At 39.3% G+C, this 26620-nt stretch overlaps 3 protein-coding genes across 3 annotated transcripts; 1 reads left to right on the top strand and 2 right to left on the bottom strand.

Annotated features, from left to right (window-relative positions):
- Positions 1–1911: 1911 nt before the first annotated feature.
- On the top strand, positions 1912–15290 carry nuak2 (NUAK family, SNF1-like kinase, 2). Its single transcript, XM_041783212.1, has 6 exons — positions 1912–2434; positions 8967–9087; positions 9619–9770; positions 10784–10849; positions 11805–12057; positions 12176–15290. The coding sequence occupies exons 1-6, from the start codon at positions 2195–2197 to the stop codon at positions 13222–13224; spliced, it is 1881 nt and encodes a 626-aa protein (XP_041639146.1). The 5' UTR covers positions 1912–2194; the 3' UTR covers positions 13225–15290.
- A 69-nt stretch (positions 15291–15359) lies between these two features.
- On the bottom strand, positions 15360–18687 carry ccnd3 (cyclin D3). The gene is made up of 6 exons (XM_041783701.1): positions 18668–18687; positions 18300–18546; positions 17992–18207; positions 16993–17155; positions 16032–16174; positions 15360–15799 (listed from the first exon to the last, which is right to left on the bottom strand). Exons 2-6 carry the CDS (start codon positions 18534–18536, stop codon positions 15635–15637), a joined length of 924 nt encoding a protein of 307 aa, XP_041639635.1. The 5' UTR covers positions 18537–18546; positions 18668–18687; the 3' UTR covers positions 15360–15634.
- A 425-nt stretch (positions 18688–19112) lies between these two features.
- Positions 19113–26536, bottom strand: bysl (bystin-like). The gene is made up of 7 exons (XM_041783667.1): positions 26127–26536; positions 25703–25850; positions 25439–25577; positions 24183–24316; positions 23913–24073; positions 20167–20269; positions 19113–19997 (listed from the first exon to the last, which is right to left on the bottom strand). Exons 1-7 carry the CDS (start codon positions 26389–26391, stop codon positions 19643–19645), a joined length of 1305 nt encoding a protein of 434 aa, XP_041639601.1. The 5' UTR covers positions 26392–26536; the 3' UTR covers positions 19113–19642.
- Between the last annotated feature and the right edge of the window lie 84 nt (positions 26537–26620).

Raw genomic sequence — 26620 nt, 5'->3', positions numbered from 1 at the left:
TTTCAGCTAAATCATAATATTAGTGACTGTTCTTGAAGAACAAATGTTCATTTCCTCCTGTTGCCAGATAGTGTTGACTAATGGTGACCCGAGCACCAAAAGCCCTTATATTGTTTGGTTTGTGCACAATGTTCCTCTGCATGCATGAGTGAAAACTCACCGGCATATTACTCAGAAAACTGAATGGCCAACACAATGGCTGGCCCTGATGGGTTAGGAGGTCAAATCAGACAAACTCTCTGATGAGAAGCCAGTTGGCTCTGAGTATTACTGTAAACATGACACTCATCAGCAGTGGATGGATGAATTATCCTGAGTATAGCATTATCGATTATCAATTATGCATACTAAGATTTATAGACTAAGTACTAAAATATATTATTCAATAGAAAACAATTTCAGGGTTTATTTATGTAAAGTAAATCAATCAGATTCCTATAAATTTACTCAGCTCGTGCATGCTGCTATGATGCCCTCTAGTGGCCCATTACTGTATGAGACCAACCCAACCTTATCTCCCTCTTCTCTGTCTCTCTTCCTTGATCACTATTGATTGAATTCCTATTTGATTCAGGTACATTGATTTTTTTAAACACAAAAATCTCCCTTTTCTCTACCCCCTTCCCCTACACACAGAATACAAGGGGAAATCCGTAAGTTTCTACCAACATCTAAATCACTAACCAATCAAAGATCAATGTCACAGTGATCCATAGGATAATAGTATTTATCCCAGCGGCATTATTTCCCTATAATTGTGAATGGCGGATCACTATTTGATTATTTTTCGCTATTCTAGTGAAAGAATCATGTAGCCTACCACAACAGGATATGGGTGCACTATAACCTATGTTAAAACATATCTAACAAATAAATTGCCTGCAATGAGTTAAACTGGCCACAATATTTCCTCAGTAAATTAGACTACAGTATCAAGACGATAAATGTACTTTTAAGACACTTAAATGTCCTTTAATCTAGTATGTTACACGAAGGATAGGGATAAGAACATTCCCTATTTAACACAACATATATTATAAGCTATCCATATATTTTTAGTTCAAATCTTAAACTAGGAAGTAACTCAAACTTTGGGGATTCATCTATTGAGTTAGACGAAATATTTCTCGGTAATTTTCAGTGAACTATCAGAATTTATTATAAATACTAAATGTTAGTACAAACATTTTAAAATCTTTAACCAAGAGTCCGTGGGTGAACAAAATCATTCTAATGTTTGGTTAATTTCACATATGTTTTAAGGCTGTGCTGTATTGGATACCTTTGGCACACGTTTGAGATCTCTTTTTGGTGCGCTTGGTGAATATTTCCTTGCGCACCGGTTGCAGTTCCCTCTTTGCTTTAATTAGGGAACAGTCTACTTGCTGATTAAGAATAGACTATTAATAGCCTAACAGCAAGCTGTTTAGTTAAACACCACTACTCATGACAGTGTTTCCGTGCAAAACTGTCAAACATTTGCTGGTTTCATCTTCTTACTTCCTTTAGAAGAGTTATCCTCTTGGTCATTGATGATACTGAACAGATATTTGGGCGGTTGTGTTGCTAGCACAGATGCTGTTTTTAGAAAGACATTTTACATTTTTTTCAAAATTTTATAATGCAAGAGATCAGCCACAGTCAGAAATGCACAGAATAATCGATTATGAAAATACAGGTTAAAGCGCTACAAGAAGCTGTAAGTCTTATATGCCTACTCTAATCGTACAGAAGGGTCTCTAGTTCGTCTAATGATATAAAATGTATCAAAACTTGGTTATGATTTTGAGGGTTGAATGATTGAAAATTAACTTAAAACGGCACCACCCTTTGCTACAAATCAAACGCCCCCTTGAGTACCTGTTACGCCCCTCAACTATTTGACGTGTTTGTCTGCGGTCGGAGCTCTGCTCGTGTCGCGACATGCCGTGGACCTGCGGGCATTAGGTTCAGTATCATTGAGAGTAGTCTACAGACACGACGCACGTTTAAGTTAGATGCCGCAACTTCTGTCTCGTACATTTAGTTGTAGAAATCCGCCGTCTGCAGTCACGTCGTTGTGTTAACTGAACCTGAAAACTCAATCGTTGAAGTAAAGAGCTCCGCGGAAAGAAATGCACGTTTACATCCTCACCTGCGTTTAAAAGAAGGAAGACAAAAAAAAAAAAAAAAAAAAAAACAGCGTCGCGTCAGCATGGATGGCTTAAGTGTTACCCGACTTTCAACAAACCGCAGACCGTCCTTTGGGACGGTGTTACCGGCTGCTGAAAATACACTTGTAACAAAAGGTCCGAGCCAGGCTCAGGTGAAAAAGCAAGCCGTGAAAAGACACCACCACAAGCACAACCTGAAGCACAGGTACGAGTTTCTGGAGACCCTGGGAAAAGGAACCTATGGCAAGGTGAAGAAAGCCAAGGAAAGATCCGGTAGACTGGTAAGAACTTAGATCCATTTATTTTACCTCTAATTCACCACGTGAGCCATCTATAATACTACCATCCACATCTTCAGCCAGTATTAAGGTCTGTTTACCCTATCCCGTCGGCCACCTGTTGTTCAGACATACTTTTCTATTTTTAGATGACCTGCAGATTGCTCACAGGTAGACTACTTTTGGGTTTAACCTGGGGAAAAATCTGAGAGATTGTGCTTGTATTTTCTTCCTGGTAAGAGCTTTTGAACCATATTCCAGAGTTGCAAACCAATAAAAAAAGTTTTTTAAAAAAGTGTCTTTGCTGCAGGTAAAACTTCTCCTGCCAAACCGGCTTTAGTTTGCCTGAGACTTCACTTTGTTTGTTTTTGAGGGGGTTGCTCCTATTTTGCAGTCTTTAATAAGCTGCTTGAATAAGCTGTTTAATTGCGACCCATATGCAATCATCCAATTATATAATTTTATTCTGACCACATCAGAGAAGCACTCTGTGTTTGGATAATGCTGTGTTGACTAAAAGGGTTGAAAAGTATAGCATGTTGATCCTCTTTGTAAATAAAATTCAAATTATATGATTCCGATTTCAATAAGAGTCTGTCTGCCTTAGGCAAACCTACAATCTGAACTTGGTATTTTTGGTTTATAACAGAGGAAAAAAAGCTATATTTTCAGCTTGAGATCACCCTTCTAAGCAGGACGTAGAGAATGATTTATATTAATGCGTAACTATACACACTAAGTTTTATCCAGTCACATCCTACTGTTGCAAAGAAGTCATGAAGGAAAGGCGTTTAACTGGAAAGACTGAGGAAATTCACAGTAGGGACTCCTTGAGACAGGAAAGTTAGGTCACTTTTCTTTCTTTGCTCCTAAAGAAGGAAGAGGGGGAAATTGCTACAGGTCTTTCAGGTGAATTCCAGGTCCTCACTACCTCAGGGGAAAAGGGAGGTATTTAAATCATGGTGGCCAGGGATAATACGCTAAGGCGCATACAGGAGTAGACAAACAAATTAAAATCTTTTGAGAAAAATATAATAGGATCACACATTCTTAATTTATCCTGTTAACAATTCCATCTATTTTTGTCATGTTTGAGTGCCCCAAAAGTGTTATATAGCCGTCTTTTGTGGGTCACTGAAGTAATAATTAGATCACTGTAATTCAACACAGTTCCCTTCAAAGCTACTAATTGAACATAAAGGTGAAGCAGTTTCGACAAAAATGAAAGTGTTATCTCTGCTGGATAAGAGAGTTTATTGCAGGGCTCTTTTATTTGCCTTTTATTACACAACAGGTGCTCTAAATAAACTGGCATCCATAAAGCAAACTAGGTCTGGTCTTGATAATTTGCACACTGCTTGATCTGTTTTAGTTTCACCAAGACAGATCCAGCAAAGAAAATAAATATTTAATGTCAAACACTCTCCACTTTTACAGGTAGATGGCTTCAAGAAGACACTTGACATAGTTGTGAACTCAGTTAGCCCAGCTGCCCTCCTGTTTAACCAGAAAAAAACGGCATGATTATAGGCCATGTTTGTTTTGAGTAAAAGTGCAAAAAAGTTAAGGAAGTAAATGTAGGAATTCCCCTCCTGAGCCTGCAGTAAACAGGCAGTGACACATGTTCAGTCCTGCCAACACACCCTTCTCTAGTCTCATGCCACCTGACATGACATGGTGCTGCTGGTAGACTCTGTTCTTGTAGGATATGAGTTGCTGTCTGAGATTCTTCCCTGCAGGCAACTTCATAATCTTCAGGCATAAAACCCATGTTCAAATGTCAAACTAGTGATTAGAAAAGAAGATAACCAGCCCTTTCAAAATACTGATGAGTCCAAATGCATGTGCATGTGGATGCACACCAGACAAACATGGCTTAGATGGATGTTTTAGCAGCCGGCGAAGAGAGGAGAAACATTAATTTGCTTTGTTTGGATCTACCTATCACAGTATTTGGAGTGTATTGACATAGCAGTGTAATTTGACACAGGGAGTGACATGACACAAAGGGTGGTTTCATCTTGCGTGCATCCTGGCTCTACAGCTGTTCCTATTGTTTAAGGGCATCAGTTTGATTATATAACTCATTTAGGTAGAGGGCTCCATGATACATTCACTCAGGGTTGACTTTAACGCACGACGTGCATGTACTCTGTGTGTGTATCTACAAAGACAACCAAATTAATCTAAAAGGGAGGCTTATCATAAATTCATCATATTGTTTGTGGTTGGAGTCCTTCTTAGGTTCTTTATCGAAACAAGTGTGCTTTATTGGCTGACTCATTAAATCATCAACAATAACTATTATTTTAAGTGGTTGGTAGGAACTAGTGGTGATAGAATTTCTTTTCATTCCTCTTGATGACGTGAGAGGAGGAATATTATTCATTTTATGGTGGACTTAGCTCTTGGTAACTGAAGTTAGGATCCAAAAATGTTTCATTTCCCTATGATGTATCATCAGAATTTTTCTTTTATAATAAGGCCTTCAGAGGTTTTTATACTTTCAAGGACAGGAATATTTTATGTTCCTGTTTGTCTGATGCTACTATTATTATTATTTTGGCAGAAGATGTCCTTGACAAGTAGGAAATCCTCCCCCCATGGTTTTCATACAGCACCTAGAGGTATCAGAAGCTCAAAACAAAAGCAAAAAGCAAAGGCAAAATAAGCTGATTGGCATTGGCAGAGATGATTTGGCAAAACTTTCATGGTTGCAACCCAAATACTAAGCTCTGCTGCTCATCCTGCAAATGCAAGTTCCTTAAAAATGTTGCACCATTTAAAAGAGAAATAAACAGACTTTCCTGTGGAATAAGATTTATTGCCAAAATGCATTGTTATAACAAAGAAACTAATGTAACAAACACATATTTCCTTCTTTTTGAGCTAAGTTTATAGAAGTACATTTGGTACAATATGTAATGCCGTATGTAAATATAGAAAGGATATATGCAAAACCTGTTTTATTATGACTGTAGGAATGTGAGGAGGGAAGGCAGCCAAACTATTCTTTATCCAAATCTTCACTGTAAATGCAAATCAACATACACTCTCCCATGGAAGTGAGGGCAAAAGCAGTGCAGGAGATATGTAGGCACAAATACTGAGATAAGTGGAAATATAACAAAACAGTGACTCCCAGTGAGTATTTTGTCTTTTCTAACTGGACTAAATTCATGAGGTCACTCATTTACACAGATGGTTTATGTGGGTTTATTGATTCACAATGTAATAAAAATTCCTCTGTGTGCCAGTGGTGTTGTGATGGCAATAATTCTTCCATCTTTTTCTTGAAAGGATCAGAGTCCAAAAAGCAGCCACAGCCAGGCATGACCAGAACGTGTGGGTTACGTTGGCAGGGGTATTAGAAATCAACCAGTGTAGAACTTTGAATTGCATGACACTTAGTTCTCCACAGAAAGAAATGCAATTCCCTCTTAGTAGCGCACAGTTCCACATACTGTATCTTGAGCCACGTTTTCCCCTAATTCCTCCTCCCTTCTTCCAGTCCACCTTAATCTTAGCAAGGGATTGGTTTTAAGGAAAAATATACAAAGATTTATTCTTCAGATCAAACTTTTTGAAGGATTTGTAGTATAAATCAAAATCAAGAGCTGAATATATTTTTGGAAAGTGAGGGTCATGGTGCTTAAAAGTGTTGTACTTGAAATTAAAGAAAAAGGCTGGATTGAGGAAGATGGCATTTTTTGACAGATCCTTAAGGCTTTCAAGTACGCCATTTATGTGCATGCCGTTTAATTAAGAGAGGTCTAGTCTTTGCCACAGAGAATACGGAATTTAAGCTATCTGGGGAAAGAGGTGATTATTACGTCAAAGATTTAACATAATCAAAGTTCTTCCTAAATTGAAAGCCCATCTTAAGGGTATTTAAAATGATTGGGTTAATAGTTCTCTTTGAGATTGAAAGGCTAAGAGAGGAAGTGACCAGTGCTGTGACAGGCCTAAGATTCAACAAGTCACTGGGGTACAATACACTAAGAACTTTTTGGAAAAAAAAAAAGAAAAAAGATAGTTTTAGGTGAGAAAATCTGACATTAACTTGCCATTCTGCACTGTTATTATTAAATAACATTTTACCTCCTTTTCTGTACTTAATACAGGTTGCGTATTTGCCTGCTTTACTGCATTAGCAGTGTTAGCATTGTCAGCTGGGTCTGCTCCTTTGCAACACACCTGAAAGCACTGGGTGTTAATTGTAGGGGGCTAATCTTCAGCATATCTTAACTGGTGTGTAAATCTTCATTAGCACTACAGAAGGTGGAAGGATGTATGGATCTTCAATTCATGAAAACTTCTCCAATTGATTAATCAGGCTTGTTCCTCAAGCCTGTGCAGCTAGCTCCTGGTTTGGTAAAAGGTGAACAGATTATAGCTTTTATAGCTTCTTTATAGTCATCTGACCACTCAAAGAGCTTTATACATGGTTGGTCACATGTATCCATTTACACCATATTCACACACTGATGGCTGCTATGTGATGTGCCCATCAGTATTAGTTAATCACATTCATTAACATTCACACACCAGTGTTGCAGCACTAGGAGCTCTGGGGGGTTCAGTGTCTTGCCAAGGGGCACATCGACATGTGACTATAGAAGCTGGGGATCAAACTCCCAACCTTCTAGTTGGGGGACGATCAACTCTACAACTGTTTTCCAGTTTTCATGTGAAACACAACCATTGTGCATTAACTTATTATGCACTATTTATTGAAGCAATTCTTAATTTCTTTGGTCTGTTTAGTTCCTTGGTTAGAAAAAATGTTTCCAGTGCAGTAATACTTGGTGTTTGTCAGTTGAGGAATTCAGAGTTAAATATCAAATATTCAAACCTCAGTGCCTATTGCGTGGATCAAACTTTGAGTGACAAAGCCTGCTAACACAGAGATAACCGCATAGGGGTGTGAACCCATCATGAGTGTGAGTTCAGCCCGTCTGACAGCTATGCAAACAAACGCAGGAAACTTCAGTTCCCAGAATCAGGAAAGAGGTTTTTGTGCTTTGAATACAGTGCTGGCCTGGAGGAGCATCTAGACAGTGACTCATGACACCAGACGGCTGTGTGTTGAAACTGATATGACAGTTTGCTGCCTCACTCATTTTCCTGTGTCTGCTGCCTCGAGAGAGATAGACTAAAGAAAACAAGGACACCCCACCACCAGTGCCACCTGGTGCGTCATGACACCCCCTGAGCGTTAGGGTCGACTGATGACGCACTCTGTACTTTGAGGAATCCCAGGCATCTGAGCCTCAGAGAGTCTCAGGCAACATAAAGACATGCAAACAGATAGCTAAACGTGTGTGCGGGCAACAGTTTTAAAATCATAGACCCAAACAGATACAATTGAAATTTCCTTACTGTGAGAGTTACAACAACAACAGCAGACAATAGATTTCTTAATGGCAGACAATGCATGACCTAGCAGCCCTCTGCTTGTTTTTTAACATAGTTTTCAGTTCCCTGCTCATTGTCTCAAGACCAAAACCTTTAGATGAAAGGCAGTTCTTCATGAACTTCATGAATCCACTAAATGAATACACCAACTTCTTTCTACTAAACAATGTATTTAAGTCAATGTAAAGTAATTAAAAAGATGCGTTTTACCTTTATATAATAAGAGATTCTTAAGCCACAAGGTCAATTTTTGGTAATGAAAAAAGTCCCTACATTTCTAAATTAGGTTTCAAAATCGTGAAATAATCTGACAGTAACCTCAATACTGTTTAATTTATAGAACAATGGATTGTTTAAATGTGTACTGCTGTTTGGGTTGTCATAATATCAGAATTTTAATTTTGAATTGTTTCTGTAGTTATAAAAATCAGACAGTCTAGATACATGATTTGATACCATGGCAAAAAATAAAGTTCTGGGCACCCTATATTCTTTCTTCTTTATAATCATTTTATTATTGCAAGCAACACTCTTTCAAAATTGCAAATATACAGTAGTGATACTTTGGCACCGAAATATTGCAAATGTTGCATTGCTTTTGGATGCTTTTTTTTTCATTAAAACGGCATATGTTATATTGTTTCACAAGTGTTAAAAATCAACAAAACCTTAGATCCTGCTATATTATGTTTCTAATGATAACTTTACCTTTTCTTTTCTCAAGGCACACTTAAAAGTTTTGAAAAATCTTGAGTCACCCCTGTCAAACAGCAGTAAGAAAACTAACATTTTCCCGGTGACTGCAGAGGGGTTTGTGCAGATGAAATGCATTGTGGTTGTGTAAAACTTAAAAACACACTATAATGTGTCTGTAACTCCATGATCAGCTGCACAAACTGAAAAACAATCTTTATGACCCCATACATTGATGTAATTTCAGGAGCATGTGAGACAGTTTTGATTATTTGTGCAGGGATAGCAAGTGATCTGCATATTCATGATAATTCTTGGGTACATATAAATCACTTTGAAGACACCTGATAATGCCAGGTTTTTTAATCTCTTGGTGTAGTAAGCAAAGTAAGATAAATGCATTGTTTTTCTCTTTTCCTTTCAGGTTGCTATTAAGTCAATCAGAAAAGAGAAGATCAAGGATGAGCAAGACCTAGTTCATATTCGCAGAGAGATAGAGATCATGTCCACACTCTGCCACCCTCACATCATAACCATATATGAAGGTAAAGTAATGGGCTTTTGTTTGTTTGCGTGAGTATGTGTTGTGTTTGTGTGTGATGTGGTGTCGCTTCATCAAAAAGTGACTTAATCTCTGAGCCACATGCGGATTGAAACGTGATACCTGAAAAGCCACATCTCTCAATCAGTCTCTGTTTGAGGCTCAGGATTTGGTCACGCAAGTCTTTGTGAAGACTGATGCAAAGTTACGTAAGCGATGATACCCCTTGGTACCCCGTCAGCGCTGCAGGATAATGTGCAGAGCCTTGTGTCTTCCAGTGCCCCCTCACGCCTGATGAGATGGTCATCACTCAGTGTTTTTGCAGCTCAGTGCATGTTTGTTTGCAATGCAACCATCACGGGGCCCTGTTTATCCTAATCAGAGTGAGCTGGAGGTCGTACAAGATAGCAGCTTTGATTTACCTTGTGTCATTACTGTTAAATGCTCTGCTCTGTTAAGAATGGAAGGAAATTTGGGTGATGATTTGTATCTGAAACTTTGACTGAAAGGGGGTTGTTGTATTTTGATCTTTCAGTATTTGAGAACAAGGACAAAATAGTGATTGTGATGGAGTATGCCAGCCAAGGGGACCTGTACGACTACATCTGCGACAAAAGGAGCATCTCTGAACGTGAGGCCAGGCACTTCTTCAGACAGATTGTATCAGCTGTGCATTACTGCCATCAGGTGAGATGATAAATCTCAATCCAGTGCTTCAATGCAGAACATAATTTTTTGATATAAAATACTACCTAAAGGATCCTTTCTCAATGTGTATCCTTATGAATCTTGCAAATAGAGTTAGCATTACAGCCAAGTGCTTTTGCTGCTTCAAAGCAAAAAGCACAGAGCTCCTGTCAGACCAGTCGCCCTCCTAGTTGTGATTTTCCAGGGCGCTGGCACCCCCAGAGTTACATAATGGGCATTATTCACAGAGAGCCTGCCTGTGAACGATGCAGGGGGAAGTGAACGGTTGGTCTGTGGAGTGGCAGTGTTAGGGCTAAAGGCCAGCCGTCCCAACACACACACACACATGGTCTCACACTCTAATGAGGGTGTGATGGAACAGAAGGGATCTGCAAACACACACAATCAGTTGTTCCTGTAGTCCAGAGCTGTGTAATTAGGAACATTATAAGGCGCATTATACTTTAGTGTAGCTGTTATGCACTTTGTTGGGCTTTTACCGGATGATATTTACTCAGTGAATTGCCCTGTAGCATTTTGTTAACCATCTGTGCTGTTTCTTTTCTATTTACTGAGCTGGTGTCTGATTAAATGTAGTTTTTTTCCATGTTGCCAGAAGTCACAAAGCCTTTAAAACCACATTTAAGTCCGCTGTGTGGCTGGGGGGGGGGGTTTCTAAAAATGTTTAACTTAATCTACAATGTGTCCCTGACTTCAAGCAGGACCCATGCAAAGAAGTAAATGACCTGCATTTTTGGAAGTATAAACAATTTCAAAATCTGCTAGTCAAAGGTATGCCCTCCTGCAGAGCGGAGGACAATGAGGCATAGCTGACGTACCATAAAACAATCTTCACTTGGAAAAGAATGTGCTCTGACCTAGTAAAACACTAATCCTTTTATGTAATAAAGACACCTCTAGAGAAGCAGCATGAGATGGGCTGTTTGGGGGAATTCATTTGTAAAATCTTATACTGTTATGCTAAAAAACAAATCTTATTTTTTTTCATCTAGAATGGAATAGTACATCGGGACCTGAAACTGGAGAATATTTTAATAGATGGAAACGGCAATGTAAAGGTAAGCATAAAAGATGTAAACACGTGCATTTAATCATTAAAATTGTATTTTGTGCCAATTTTTAACTACTCAAGTATTCGTTGATGACTTAATTATTTGAGTAACATTTAACTATTCTTGCACCTGGGTATGCATTGTTTAGGCTAAAATAGTTCAACTCAGTTAGCACTACATACACTGCGTAAGCTGTGACTTGAAAGAGTTATGTCTGGGAGTACTTTTCACAGAAAAAGATGACCATATTTGGCTGTCGTAGAAATACTAGTTTGATGACTAACCACATGCATTTAAGCCACAAGGAGGAAGCAGTGGTGACAGACCACCGGTAGCCTTGTATCGCATCATTTGCAAGCCCTGCTAGTAATATTGTGATTATACAATAGCCGAGATTAGCCTGCTAAAAATAAAACATTCACCGAAGAATAGAAGCAACCATTAGAGCAGACAAAAGCTATGACAGTGGGAAAGATGTAGGAGGAAAGTCCAGCAGAAGTAAGCTCTAATTTGCAATGTGCTGACTCGATAAAACTGCTGTTAGTACAGACTCAAAGAAAATATGTGTTTGGTGAACAGTAGTCTAGGTCCAGGAGGTCTGTGTCTGATGTATTTTCCATGGTAAAAAATATTCATAATTATCAAGAAATCAATTACTTATTCATAAGGTATTAAGCTTACTCAAAAAAAGAAATTACTGATAATGCCCTAATATTTATTCACAGTATAAGGAGAGGGTTATAGATGTTATCATTTTGTGTTTTTTTTTCTGGTAAATGCAGAGGAATGTCAGAATGGAATATTTCATTTGACAGATTTCATTACTTCCTGCAGTATTGCTCGGTATGATGCATCATGAGTAACTGATGAGAGATGGTGATGGATATGGAAAATTCTGATGCATTAATCTGATAAAAATACATCTGACATCAGTCCATGTGACATCTTCTCTTTCTCACAGATTGCAGACTTTGGCCTGTCGAACCTCTACCATGGTGATGAGTACCTCCAAACCTTTTGCGGCAGCCCTCTTTACGCTTCCCCAGAGATTGTGAATGGACGTCCTTATCGCGGGCCAGAGGTGGACACTTGGTCTCTTGGTGTGCTATTGTACACCATGGTTCATGGCACAATGCCATTTGATGGACACAACCACAAGACATTGGTACAACAGATCAGTACTGGAAACTACCGGAAACCCACCAACCCCTCTGGTGAGTCTTTCAGCTCAACTTTGTGGCATCTCAAACTTATTTTAGGTTTGATACATCTTTATTCATTTTCCAGTGACACCTCAGGAAGAAACAATATTTTTCTCTTGTTCTCTCATAGATGCTTGTGGGCTTATCCGTTGGATGTTGATGGTGAATCCTGAGCGCAGAGCCACAATAGAGGAGATTGCAGGACACTGGTGGCTCAACTGGGGCTATCAGCAGCCATTACTGTCCGAGACAAAGAGCAGCCCAGTAGAGCAGGCCCCTTCACCAGCCACTCCATCGTCATTGCACCCAGCTGGGCTGGCCAGTGTTGCTAGTTGGCTGCGGCGTACTTCCAGGCCTTTACTGGAGAACGGCTCCAAGATGCGTTGTCTGCTCCGCTCGCAGGGTGGAGGAGGGGATGTGGTCCGGCAGCGTTCTCTACGGAGGTCACGCAAAGAAAACAATGTCTCCCAGACTGTTCATGAATCGGGCACTGACAGTCGCCCCTCTAAGAGTATTTTAAAGAAACGCAACAGCGTGAAGCAGAAGGCATTGAGTGAAACCCCCACTGTGGGTTCAGTGGAGCCACAAACCATTTTGGGCTTGTCTACACCAGCCAGCACTCCATCATCTGAACAGCAGCCCCGCAAAGGTATCCTAAAGAAGTCTTCGGAACAAGAGTCAGGGTACTACTCATCCTCTCCTGAGAATAGTGACTCTGGCTGGGCACCACATCCCAAAGAGTGTCCTTCAGCACCACCCTACCGGAAAGGCATCTTAAAGCGTAATGGAAAGTATTCTTCGGGCTGCCTTCAGGAGTTTGGCTCTCTGGACCAGCTGGCAGTGTCTTTACCCCGTGGAGGAACCAGGTCCAGACCAAGTGGGGCCATCAGCGAGGACAGCATTCTGTCTTCAGAGTCCTTTGACCAGCTGGATCTTCCTGACCGTGTTGGACTTCCAACACAAATGGAAGAACCGGTCAAAGCGAGCATGAGAGGATGCGTGTCTGCTGACAACTTGCTGGACATCTGTGATGACGGGATTCTTCGGGAGGGGTCGCTTAGGCCCTGGAACTGCTATGAGGCCGGGGCGGCTGACAGCGCCTTCTCCATTACAGACTGTGATAACGTAACAGAAGCCTACAAACAGGCCATGGTCATACGAAGCTCAGCAGCAAGCTGAACATCTGGCACAAGTTTAAGTCTCTAATTAAAGACTTCTTTTTCATTCTGAATTTGTAAATGACCGTCAGCTGCTACTGAAACAGTAGCCAAAGCATATTAAATGACAGACCAGCAGACTGTAGGGTCATTTTGGCTAGCTTGAGGAATGTGCAGAACCAAAAAAGGGAAGAGGCTTATTTTGAAACACCAGATTGTGGCTTAGATGGTGATCAATTAGTGTTGCTTAAATTAGCCTCTCAAGCTTTCTTTGTGAAAAAGGCTAAAATGACCAGATTGCACTGTTTTTTGTTTTTTTTTTTTTTGTTTTTTTTTTTTTTAAGAAATGATGACCAACAGTGCTTTTCAAAGATTCTCAGGAGAAGAGAGCTGCTTTTGGTCAGTCAGGAGCGGTAATATTTTGGACGTATAAACCCAGTTTCAGAAGTGTAGTGACTGTAAAAGGTCATCCTGAAACCAAAACACTGGTCTGATATGCGAAGGAAACTGTGCTTCACATGTTGCTCATGAATACAGACGGTTGGACTATTGTCTGAATGTTGCATAAGAAGCAAACGTCGAGGTCTTTCACTGTTGATAAGACAGTTTGAGAAGAAGTTTATGACTTAACAGCTCTTGGATTGTCGCTTTGTTATTGCCGATCTTTTGTAAGCCTTATATGCATCTCAGATTACATCAGAAACGCACAGATTAAATGTTGGGATGGGATCAAACATTTACAAAAGGATGTCGAAAGCTGACATTTCATGGAAACCAAAGAATGCATTTACTAGTGTTAGACTTGTTTTTGTGGGGGTTTTTTTGTTGTTTTTTTAAGTGCTATCAAAAAGTGCCATGATGAATTTTGTTTTACACAGGGATATCAGCTCTGAAAGAGTTTGTTTTTTATGTTTTTCTTTTTTCTTGAGAGGACTTGAGCTAATTTCGAATAATGACTTGAATAATGATGGTGACACACATCTCCCAATGAGCGAAACCAGTAGAGCTTGCTTTTGTTTCTAAGTAAACAGTAATAAAGGTGCCCAGTTAGCAGTTCTCTTCTTTGTGCATGTAGGTGGCAGTTTCACTGAAGGTGGAGCTTGTCCTTTTTAAAGATTTTAGAGGTTGCAAGTTTAAATTTCATAAACTGTGCGTTTTAAAGGTAAACTGTGTGTCCATGTGAACTACCACCCAATGTATATAAAGCGGCACACACATGCTTACATTTTGAAGATGAACCTTGTGTTGAACTTTGCATTTTCGTGTACACCTGGAGCAGAACTATATTTCACACAGCTGGATTAGAAGTTTCAGATAGTTGTAGCATAGCTCGGGGCTTGACTGGTTGACAGAACTTTCACACCATGTTTCAAAAGGGAAAATAAAACATGCTGTTGATACCTTTGGTAAAGAGCATACCAGTTTTGTCAGTGTGTTTGACTTATTAATCCTGCTTTATGAAGTATCTTCTGTGGGTCAGAGAAGGGTATATCTGTATTTTTTGTGTGTTTCATTCTGCACAGTGGAGTTGCTTAATTGGATTGGCATGCTTGGTATTAAGTTACAGCATCAAGCAAGTGCCTTGATCAGCACTTTATCGAAACTTGATGGCAATAAATTTTGTTTCAGCTATAATTAGCATTAAGTTTTGTAACAAGAGTTTCACCTGACAAGAGACTGCCAAGGTAACTGGAATGTATTTTTGGCACACTATTCAGGTATAAAGGCCCCACATGTATACAAAGTCAACTGGGTTTTCCTGATTTCAACTGAATATTCTTGTCATTTCTTATCGGTCATGGACTACTGATTGTTGTCACATTAAGGGAAAAAATGAAGTAAGCTTTTTGAAAGATAGGTTTAAAATGTTATTGTTTCACATTTTTGTATAACTTTTGGCATTTCATCAGTTTTTCATTTTTCTTTTCTCCTGTAAGTCACAGGTGTGCAGGTTCTAGTTGTTTTTTTTTCCCTTTGACAGCAACTACAACCATGGCTGCCAAAGTTTCTGGCTTATCATTCATATGACTGTGGGATTTGCCATGCTGTTGTGTGACCAGGACAAGTAAAGCAATAAAAAACAAGAAACTGGAATGCTGTTTTGTGTTTTTAAACTCATCAAACATTGTCACAAGGGGATGAAGAACTGTATTAAAACAGTGAAGAAACAAAATCAAACAGTTTCTTTGGGGCTTAAAAAACATCAAAATTCTGTCTTACAAACTTTCTTAAAATTACAAATATGTGCAAACAGAGCAAGAGGATTGGCATTTAAGGAAAAAAATATCTAACTGTAGTAGTTCCTCAACAACATGAACTCCAAAATAATTCACATTAAAAACTTCTCCAGATATAATTAATGCGACATTTAGACACAAGTCATAGTTTATGGATATAAGCTTACAGCCCAATTCATGGCTGGGAGAGGTGTTTTAGCTTGATGTCACTGGTGTCAGTATAACATCCTCAATGTCAGCAGGGGTGTAGCTGATTACTGGGTTGTGCACTCCTGATCTGCAAACACTATCCTGGAAATAAGAGGGCAGGCTGAGCTCCAACACACCCAAAAGCTGGCCATGGCAGAGGATGACAGGACTCTGTTCAGGGTCATATCCAAAGAAAAACATCCAGAGGTTCATGAACAGGTCATGGACAGATTTTCTATAGAAGTTCAACCAATATTGCAGATGCAGTGTTGTTTTTCTCAATATGTATTTTACAGCTTGTTCTTTTTTCACAGATTGTTTGGTGAGGGTCCTTTCAATCAGTGTTTAAAAAAGGGGCAAAGTCAAAACATATTTAAAAGTGTATGTTAAATATTAGCCTTACCAGATCAATAGTCAGAAGGTAAGCCAAAAACTTCATAACTGAATCAGGGGTGAGGCGAGTGTTCACAAGCTTTAGCCTCTGCATGGCAATGCTCACAGAGGCACACGCAATACTGGAGGGCATGAACTCTAAGAACCTGCAGTCTGAAGAAAAGAAGATTATCAGAAGTTGTGTTTCCTCATTGTGGTAACCACTTGAAGTTCACCTGAAGTACTAAGAGCAGGAGAAGACCGGTGAAATGGTCAGTAAAGGTAAAGTGTAGACAATAAGACAGATGCTGCCATTGTAATCCTACCTTGTCAGACAATAAGGGAACAACTCTAAAGCAGACATTTCCCAAAACCTGATAATACGATACAACTTCCTAACTGCTCAAGGCAGGAAAAATGCTGAGACAAAAAGCAGAAAAGGCTGATTCACACTCAGACACTTTTTGAATGGGATACTATATCAGGGGCCATGAATTATCTGAAATTTATGGTCTGAAATGTCAGAGTCTGTCTAGAGAGGCACTAACTGACTGTATCCCTGTGACAATGTTGCCTCGGGCAGCATCACAGAGATTCGTGGGAAATCAGCTCCCTGAATGGTCGGACACAGGTCTTTCAAAGCAGACAATACAGGATTACACAAACTCAGCTCTCTGTCTCCAAAATGAACTGCTGACACATTGTGATCAGAGTTATGGCTGCTTTGTGTCCTTTGTCCAGTGCCAAAAAGTTACCGTTAATGCTGCAAAAGGGAAAGATCTGTAATTGTTTTTGGGTTAAATAAAAAGCTGCTTTTTATGCAGTCAAATGATTGAAAAATTCATAATTTAGCACAGAAATATGTTATCATAAATAACTGTCAAACTTCTCTTTGTAAATATTATCACCCGCTCTCGTACACAGTGACTTCTGGTGCATTTTGTTTTCAAAGAAAACATCTCATGTGTAGGTAACTCAGTTATGTAACTTACCAGTGGCTGCCAGGGCGATGTAGGAGTGAACATGCCTACGAATGTTTGGAAGGTGGTGGGGCTGAACAAAAGGGAGAGCCTGAAGGATTGGTTCCAAAAAATCAGAGGGCACCACAGAGGCCAGACACCAATCCAACCTGGACACCACTGCCAGCTCCCAGTGCTGAAACACATACATTCCCCTAAAACCAGTCTTCCATCAAAATGTCACTGCATGAAATCTTTTTCATATATATACAGTACTTTTCCCATCAATGTTTGTTTATTGATAGGCCTAGCAAGAGGTAAAATGGTCTTAAAGTTTTGCATTTGTCTGCTCAAGTATCTCTGGATTTTTTCCAGTTGAGATACCACCCCTGGAGTGGGCAAAGAGCCCAAATTTGGGAAACGGTGAGATAAGGAAAGATCTGAGAGAACTCACCTCACAGTGGTGTCTTACAACTTCTTGTAACTAAATAATTAGGAAGAAGTTTTACAGTGACACTTCAATGTTTTTAGGCATACAAAGTGTCTATGACTGAAAAGTCTAGTACTTCAATAAATTCTAAATCTCTCTAACATAAAATTGACCAGTTTTGTTAAGACTTTTTTTGTCTACATTAAAGCTTCTGTAAAGAACTCTGAGATTGTTTTAACTTTACAACACTGTCAGCTACCTGTTACCTCTTATATCTCAGCTTATTTTGTCCTGTGTAAGTCATGGTTATTATTTTTTTCCTGTTTTAAAAATGTAAAAATGTCTGTTTCAGCAGCTTACCATTTATCTCCTTATCTGACACCTGAACTATGGCAGCAGGTATAGACATTATAGATAACCACTAACCACTGTATAAAAATAGTCCGTCTATATGTTAATGGGCTTGTGTTCTTTCCTATATTAAATAAAGACATCAAATTTGATTTATATCTGTTAATAACCAGTCAGATTTTCTCAAACTCTCTTGGTGTCAGTGCTTGTGCCATCCCAAACATAATTTCTAGCTTATAAAAAATGGTTACCAGGATGTCAGAGACTGATATGGAGTTGTCTGTGTAGATGCAGAGCTTGTTAGCAGTCAGTGGGATACTCTCTCTCATTTTAGATGCCAGGAACATGCAAACAGCCCCCAAAAGCTGCAGATCAGACTTTACGATAGCAAAGCGGCTCAGGTAGCAGTCCAGGTAGCATACTGCCAACGGGAACACCTCCTCCTCACATTTCTGTTCCTCACACACCTGTAAGAAAGCCAGCTATTGCAGTAAATGCCTCCCATGTGGAATAAACTGAAAAGTTTAGCTGACTCTACTCAGCTTCTTTTTTTTTTTACCTCGAACATCCACACTACCAGTATTCTCCGCATGTGTGGCTGTATGTCTGACTTAATTCTGTCGCAATAACTAGCCGGCCGACAGGTCTTCTCGATGGCGGTCAAGTGGCGCAGTACTCGGAGGTCGCCTGTCACAGCTTGGTCGCTTCCTGCCCGCTGGACCACGTCACACCGAGTCTCATCAGACTTGTTATAACTTGGCTGTTCTTTAATCTTGTCGTTCTCTAAAAGATCCATTAACACGAGGCTAAATAAAAAAGCTTACATATTAGTCACTGAAATCAATAAAATACAAATGAACCATTAATATAACGGTTAACCGTTAATCAAGTTAGGGGGACTGTGTTAGCTCTCCTTAGCTAGCTTACCGTCTAAAAGCTATGGCAAAAAAAATCCCACTTGTTTTTTTTTCTATTTTCGCAAAAGCTAACATCCGATAGGCTACACTCGGTATCTTATTATCTTGGTGGGGCTGATTAAATAACTTTGCCCTGTCAAAAAAAAAAAAACTTGAAAAAAACGGTGAAAAAAATAAGCACGGAGTGAAGAGCTTTGGCCAACTTTGCAGATTTGTTGCTAGCATCGATTAAATAAAGTTTCTAGGTGACTTCGGTGCAAGGCGTTTCCTGCATTTTTTTCTTCATAGCTATTTTTTTTACATTTAAGATCATTTTTAAAATTCATATGAGATTTTTGTTGTATCACTTTGGCATCATTTATTTTACAGCTAAGTTAATGCATATTTGGATGAAAGATAAATGTATAACCAGAGTATTCTATTGCAATTCAACACAGAAACAAAACTACACGGACACGTTAAATGATAGTTTTAATTTCTCCATGACAATTTGGTATATGGTGTCAAAACTGAAGACATAAAGGCAGTTAAAGTAAACGTTTGAAAAAGCAGAGGACTGACTACTACTCAAACATATTAATAGTCCTTTAAAAATTTTCTTTGCCCATGTCTTTTGTATATGAATGACCTTTAAACACAGAAACACTGAACAACATTTAAGGATTCAGTTTCAGTGGTGCAAGTAGCTTTATAACAACATGTTTGCTGTTGAGATCAATTATAAACCAGTAATGCCAGTCTACATATTCTGGAGCAGCCACTGCACCACAACAAGAACACAGCTGAGATTTTTGATACATTGCAACACTTCATCAATCTCCCATCGCGCTAATCCAAGCTGGATAATAAGGGCTTCTAGGACTGTATTGAGAACTCTTATCTTTAAACTATTCTTTCTCATAAAGTTCATCAAACTGTTCTTTGTGCTGTGGAAACCACTTAATCATTTGCATCCAAGAAGGATGCTAGAACATGGACTGAATCCTTAGTCCATTTCAACAGTTACAGGGAGCCCAATTTCAATATCCCTTGACTCTGAGTTTTGCAATTCTCTACGAATCTCTGCAGAAATTTGAGGATGTGTTTGTATCTTGAGCAGCTCAAGCAGTGAAGTCTTCTGTTCCGAGGCCAGGTCAGCCTTGTAGCGCTGAGCCAGGGTGAGTAGACTCTGATGCCACAGTACAGGAAGTACACGTTTTTCACTACGGAAGGACAGGAAGTGGGCCACCAAGGCATCTAGGACACGGAAAGGCAGGGCGTATTTCTTGTCAAGCATGAGGCGTAGGAAAATGCTGTTGGCGCCGTTGTACTCCATCTCTGCCAACTTAAGCATTGCAGCGCTGAAAGACAAGAAAGAGTGTGCATGCATGTTATACAACCCTCCATATTATGCAACCTTGACCTTACCAAAACATGCCAATAACAGACATTATATGGCTTTCAAGGTCAACAGGCTGAATCCCACACCCAATGATTCAAGGCTGAAATGTCAGTGAAAGGAAGCCGCACCTGGAGTGGAGCACAGGGATTGAGCACTTTGTGAGGATGCTCCCAATGATGATGGCTTCCCTAAGAGTACATGTTCCAGATTCACATAGAGGAATCAGTATACCTGAGTGAAAGAGAGGCACAAATGAGGAGAGGTTTTCAGGAAGGCACTTTCATAGGGCTGAGAACCAGCCTGTTACGGATTAAGCTTTTATGTTATACCTGCACAACCAATCGGTCAGTGTGTGGATGTAATTTCGGTCAACCAAGATCTTCTTTGTTTGACTACAGCCCTAGTGTTTACAGTTACAACTGCTAAATTATACTTAATCTGCCTTTAAGAACATACTTTGAATAACATGCTGCAACAGTATTTGTTATTTTAACATAAACCTTCTAACAGGACAAACTAGAATTTTGAGAAAAATCTGTATTTGTAGTCACCCCAAAGCCCTGGATATTATTTAAAAGTTACAATGTGGTTATTATATAACTCAAATAAAATTTTGTCTTTAATAATCTAGTTACACTGGGATTATCTAAGCCAAAAGTACACACACTAACTGAAACTTGACAGAATAACTGTACATTTTGTTTCGTTTACTGCAGTAAACTGCAGAACTGCAGTTTTGGCTTGAGAACATTTTCAACTTATACCACTCAGAAATATAAGTGGTCAGCTTTGGCATTCTGATGTTTTATTGTACAATCTGCATTTACTTTGTTGTTATAATTAATGTTGCAGATTTTATTTTAACCAAAAGTTAAGTCTATTATCCATTAGTTTGTCATCATGGTAGTTCAGTTTATAGAAGTCAAGGAAAGTGAAGATGGAAAGTATTAGAATCACCAAAGAAAACAGAGATATACACACAGTATTCAATAACTTGGTATTGATCATAGAGAAAAACAAATTCTTATTTTGCCAATCTAACTAATAAGACAACGATAAAATTGTCAGTAAATAAAACCTGTTAATGATTCCATGCTTGACACTAGTGTATACTTGTGAGCAGCACTGCCACCCAGTGGTTTAGGCTTATACTGATCATTGTGAATGTCCAAATATGGGTCACAGAATGTTTTGAGAAAAGTGTCCACTGAATCTGGGACAGCTTGAGAACAAACTGAACTAGCAGGATTAAAAAAGACAATCATTTGAGTGTGTAAATTACAGAGGGCCCAGATCCAATGGTGTTATTTACCCTGCAATTACCGTCCTTAAGAGGAATTGTTTTTTATTGGAGTTGAAATAACTGTTGCAGTTCCCAGGAAGCTTTGTCCTTTGCAACAAGGTTTGTTTCTACTCTTTTTTCCCCTGCTTTGTTGACAATTTATTTCCAACAGTCAGCACTACTAGGGCTAAGCCCTGCAGTCACTGTGGATATGACCAAACAATGACTAGTAATGACATTTAGTGGATGTATGGGTTTGTTTCTGAATACTCCAGCTTCCTCCCACCGTCCAAAGACCTACTCAATAGGTTATTCAGTGAATCTTAATTTCCTATAGGTGTGAATTTGAGCGTGCCTGCTTGTTTGTCTCTATTTCTCAGCTGTGTGATTGACTGACAACCTGTTCAAACTACACCCATTAACAGATGGGATTTGCTCCAGCCCCCCACAGCCCTGTATGAGATAAGCAGTGTAGATATGGATGGATGGAAGAATCTTCAACATCACTCAGGAAGTATGACAATTTACTTTAAGATTGGTTGATAATACAGAATAATGACTGGTGCAAAAGGAGCAATTACTTAAAGGGTAACTAAGCCCTAGAGTTTTGGCTGAAGTGCAGCCATCATGGAATTTTAAAAATGCCTTCTGAATATTTATAACCTTAGAATCTCTTCAAATTGAACAGTCAAATAAAAACATTAACTGGGTGGCTGCCTGATGATGTCACCATTTACCGGTTCAGACAATAGAAAATTCACCTGCATTAGCAAGGTTTCATCTGGTAGAGGGCAGTCACTATTCCAGTTTCTTACACAAAATATAGAATTTAAAACTTTGTACTCAAATGTTAAGAGTTGAACCAGAATTATTAATCAACTCCCTGACATATACACTACTTTACAGTTGAAAAAGTGGTCTAGGGATTTAGTTATACTTTAAGTTAAATTAATTGTATTAGCTTAACATTACACTAGAACTAAATCAAACAATAAATTAGGTGATTGTTGGGACCTGTACAACCAAGCGGGTTTATCAAAACCAGGACAGTTTTGGTTAAATTGCTGATCAAGCCAGAACCCTGTTTGCATAAAAAAGAGCAGTGTATAGGCATATACAGTATGCAGAGCTAGCATGGACATGTCTACTAGCACTAATACTGGCACTTTATAAAGGAGGAGCAAGCCTGAGTATGTAATAACACAGGGAGGTTAAAAATAACATTTGTGTAGCCTGATTAGTTCTGTTAATGCTGTACTATATTGTACTCGTAAAAGTGTAAAACTCATTAATCAATTTTAGTCTCATTTTCTTAGCGATGCAACCCATGACTTGGGAGTAAAGAGAAAGTCATCAGCACTTTAATCAGTCCTATCTTTCTGATGATACTTGTAAAAAAGTATAGTAAATATGTTGAATAAAAAAATTTGGGGGGAAGTCAAATGGGTTTTCCCTTTCATAGTCAACCAAACCACATAGCCAACCATTACTAAATAATACACTGTAAACAGTAGGGGTGTAACGGTACAGAAAATATTCGGTTCGGTACATACCTTGGTTTTAAAGTCACGGTTCGGTACATTTTCAGTACGGTAGTTGAAGCAAAGAAATATATATTTTTTCTTTTTTATTAAATTGTATTATAAAAATAAGCTGAATAAAGTTCATTTAAATTATAAATAATGCTGTGACCTCCTTCCAAAAGTTCCTCAGTGATTACAAAGATTAATAAATAAATATATTTTTGATTTACTAGTTTTTTTAATTGACTAAAACTAAAATTTTCAGCCAACTTGAATGCATCATCATATAACGGTGTGTTAGCTTCTGAAGTATACAAATTAGCGTCTTTCCTGCCGATTTCAACACGGACTTCAGCACTGGATTACTTTTTTAACCAATGAGACATACTATTAAGTTTGGGAGAACTTTTCACAGCCCATCTTGACGGATAAAGAGGTTAGAGCCGTGTGAAATCAGACGATAACTTTACCTATGACACAGCTGCAGACGTGAAGGAGTCCCCTCTGAGGCTGATAGTTGAAGGTAAAATTCCTAATTTCCTCAAGAATAGGAAATTCATAACTGGCTGGTGAGCCTTTTGTTGTTCCTCCTCTTGTTTAAGTGGTGCCTTTTAAAAATGCTTTGATTGGTCCGCTGGACGATGTGCTGTCAGCGACACAGCTGCTGAATAATGTCAACGCTATTGTTGTTGTCTTTGTCCACTGTTGTATTTTACTGGGAAACAAAGTGTTCCTAAACAGGACACTTTTATCTGGGAATATTCAGGCTGTTGCTGTTGTTTGCTGTGGTTGTGTGGTTCCAGGACAGCGTGACAGGGAGTTGTGCTCTGGTTTTCTGTCTGTATGTGAGCTTCGTTCCACATGTATTCGTTCGTACATGTCTGTACCATAACTTACCAAATCGGTACGGTACGAATACTCGTACCTTTACACCCCTAGTAAACAATGATGCATCTCTGATCATAGCCTCTCCTCATCCTCAAAATAGTCAGGGATGTCTGATGTCAGATTACAGCTATTCTCACTGGTAAGGATATTTAACCATTAATTATTTTAAATTATTTCTCACCTTTAAACCATGCTCCTGGTTTGAACAAGGCCTTCTTCAGGGCGCTGTAGAGGTGAAAGTTGAGCCGCTTGTACTCAGCGATATCATCCCGCACTCGAGGCAGCAGCACCAAGTTGTAAAACCTCTGGGCCATTCTCTCTTTCAGATTTGAAGAGAAGATCCTTCAAAAAGCATTGTAGAGAACACATTTTGATACAGTATTGCTGTAGCTGCCTTAAGCATGAAAACTATGTTAACATAAAGCCAAACATAAACCCCAAAGGATCTCACCTGGTTGCTTGGTACATGGCAGCAGCAGTCCAGGTTTCAGGCTCAGTCAGATAGAGAACCTGCTCCCAGTTTGCAAGTGCGGGGACTATTTTAAAAGCCTTTGGCAGTTTACCACTGCGATACTTTGAAAGAACCTAAAAAAGGACAGAAAGGAAAGCTAATGTTTAAAATTACTTTGGAACTTCTTCACATTTCATATCAGGCATTGAAATGGCCACTAGCAGGAAAGGAATGCAGGCTGTGTATTCATTCATTTGTTTGTTTAGAATAATACTAGTGTTTAATTGCTTGTGAACAGTGAATAATATGCATAATGACTTAGAATTAATACTGGTACACTTAGTTTGCATCCAGTGTTGCCAGATCTCGCAAAGAAACATGAGCAGCTAGTCTAAGAAAAGAGTAATGCCAAGAGAATATAATAGCCTTTCTTCTGCTCTTTATTGTAGACTACCTTTTCCCATATTTCACCCACTTAGTTGTGGACAGGGCTCTGGACTGATCCTGCAACAGGACAAACTACCATGATTTGCTTTACCTTCTCTATGGGAAAGAAACAGGGAAGTAAGAAAAGCCCAAGTAAGTATCAAGAAATAAGCTCATATAGGGTGCAAACGGTCCAGCGGTTAGGCTGTGCCCCATGTATGGGGGGCCAACCGGGTTAGGGTCCTGCCTGTGGCTCCTTTCCTGCATTTTGCTCCCTGCTCTAGCCTCCCCATTTCTGACTATCCACTTTCTATAAGTAAAGGCATTAGATGCCCAAAATATTAATCTTAAGGAAATAAGACCACAAGAACTCCAACTCTAACTGAAAATAATAGTATGACTTAAAATAAGCAGACTTGGTGAAACTGTTTGTGTAACACAGAGATATAGGCCAAAAAAATGCAGTTTGTAAGTCAGATCTCAGAATTGTGAATATTTCTCATACACAAAGATCAAGGTAAAACTTATTTGACATTCAAACGTTTCATTGTCTTCATGGTGTAGGTTTCACCAAGATGAGGACACACCAAGACTATTTGGGTTAGGTTCTTGTCTGAGGGAAACTGATGGTAGGCAGGGGAAGCACCAAGGTTAGATCCTCCTAACTCCGTCTTTTTCATTTGATTACTTATATGACTTCCATAGCCAACTGACAGTGATCTTTTTTCTCAAACTGATGTTTAAAAGTGTTATGTGAATTTCTCAGCAAATAGATTTATAAAACACTTTATTACCAACAGAAGACTTTATGATAATAAATAACAACTCACCTTACCAACACCTCTGTACACTTCTATTACCCTTGGGTCCAACTGGGGCATGGGACACCCTGAAACCTCAGACATGACTGTCCCTACCTCTGTCTGCTTCTCTGTGATCTTCTCCATTATAATATCAGCTAAGGTCCGTCTACAAAGGAACACAAAGAGAAAACACAACTTAGCATGTGATTTAGAGCTTTAGCTCACTGTAGTATCATATCAGATTAATATTAGCAATTAATATGTAAAGATCAGGATTGTGTGACATCTTGCCTCATTGGAGGGTTTTTGTTCATGAACATCTCAATAGCCTTTTCATCATCAGGGTCAACGATGACCTCTGTGTCACACTCAGCCTCAGCACCAGCAGCTCCAAGTGCTGGCCACTCTTCATCTGAGTCAGCATCCTGTGCACCAGACCCTAAAGTTTGTGAACAAGGTAAAAAATAGTGAACATGGTAGTAACACTCACACTGTGTTATTACTCACAAAAAAATCTTATTAAACATATACAACTTATAAATCTTTATAGATTTTTCAGTGTGTTGAGGTTCTTCTTTGTCTTTTACCAGTGCGATTTATTTGACACTGTACAAACTGAATGCTCACTGACAGCAAATTCAACACATCTCTAAAATGTTACAATTATGAGGATGTAGCTTATTTTAATGGGGAGATGCAGCCCCCTCAACCTTACCGAGAACAGTGACTGGTGTTTTCTTCTTCTCGGGTGCCAGGCCATACTCGGTCTGAAGCTCCTCCTGTTGAATTCGGGCTTGCTGTAAGATCTTCCGTGACAGACGCTCGTCTACGTACTTGTCGTCATTTTCTGCTTTGCTGTCCCTGATCTTTACCCGGCCTCGGGCTCGCACCGCGTCCGCCTGTAGGATCTGGTCAGCCAGCGCCACCGATCCTCCACTCTTCTCTCCTCCTCCACCTTTCGATTTTTTCACTTTCGGCATTCTTTTCGAGATGGTGCCCCAGTAATTGTATTTATTGGGACCGTTTCCTGAGGTGTAGGATGAATAGCTGTCGTATAGTTTACCCTTCTGAACTTCCAAGCTGTAAACAGTCACTTCAACACGTGCAGGCGTCCATATAGAAGGAAGTGACGTAATCACGTAAGGCGGCGTCTTCCTTTTTCAAACTATCTAAACTACAGTGATATGCTTACTTCGGTCGCCAAAAGAG

The sequence above is a fragment of the Cheilinus undulatus genome, linkage group 3, assembly GCF_018320785.1.
Source record: "Cheilinus undulatus linkage group 3, ASM1832078v1, whole genome shotgun sequence".
Classification (NCBI taxonomy): Eukaryota; Metazoa; Chordata; class Actinopteri; order Labriformes; family Labridae; genus Cheilinus; species Cheilinus undulatus.
The sequence above is the reverse complement of the archived record's forward strand: the minus strand, read 5'-3'. Positions and strand labels throughout refer to the sequence as shown.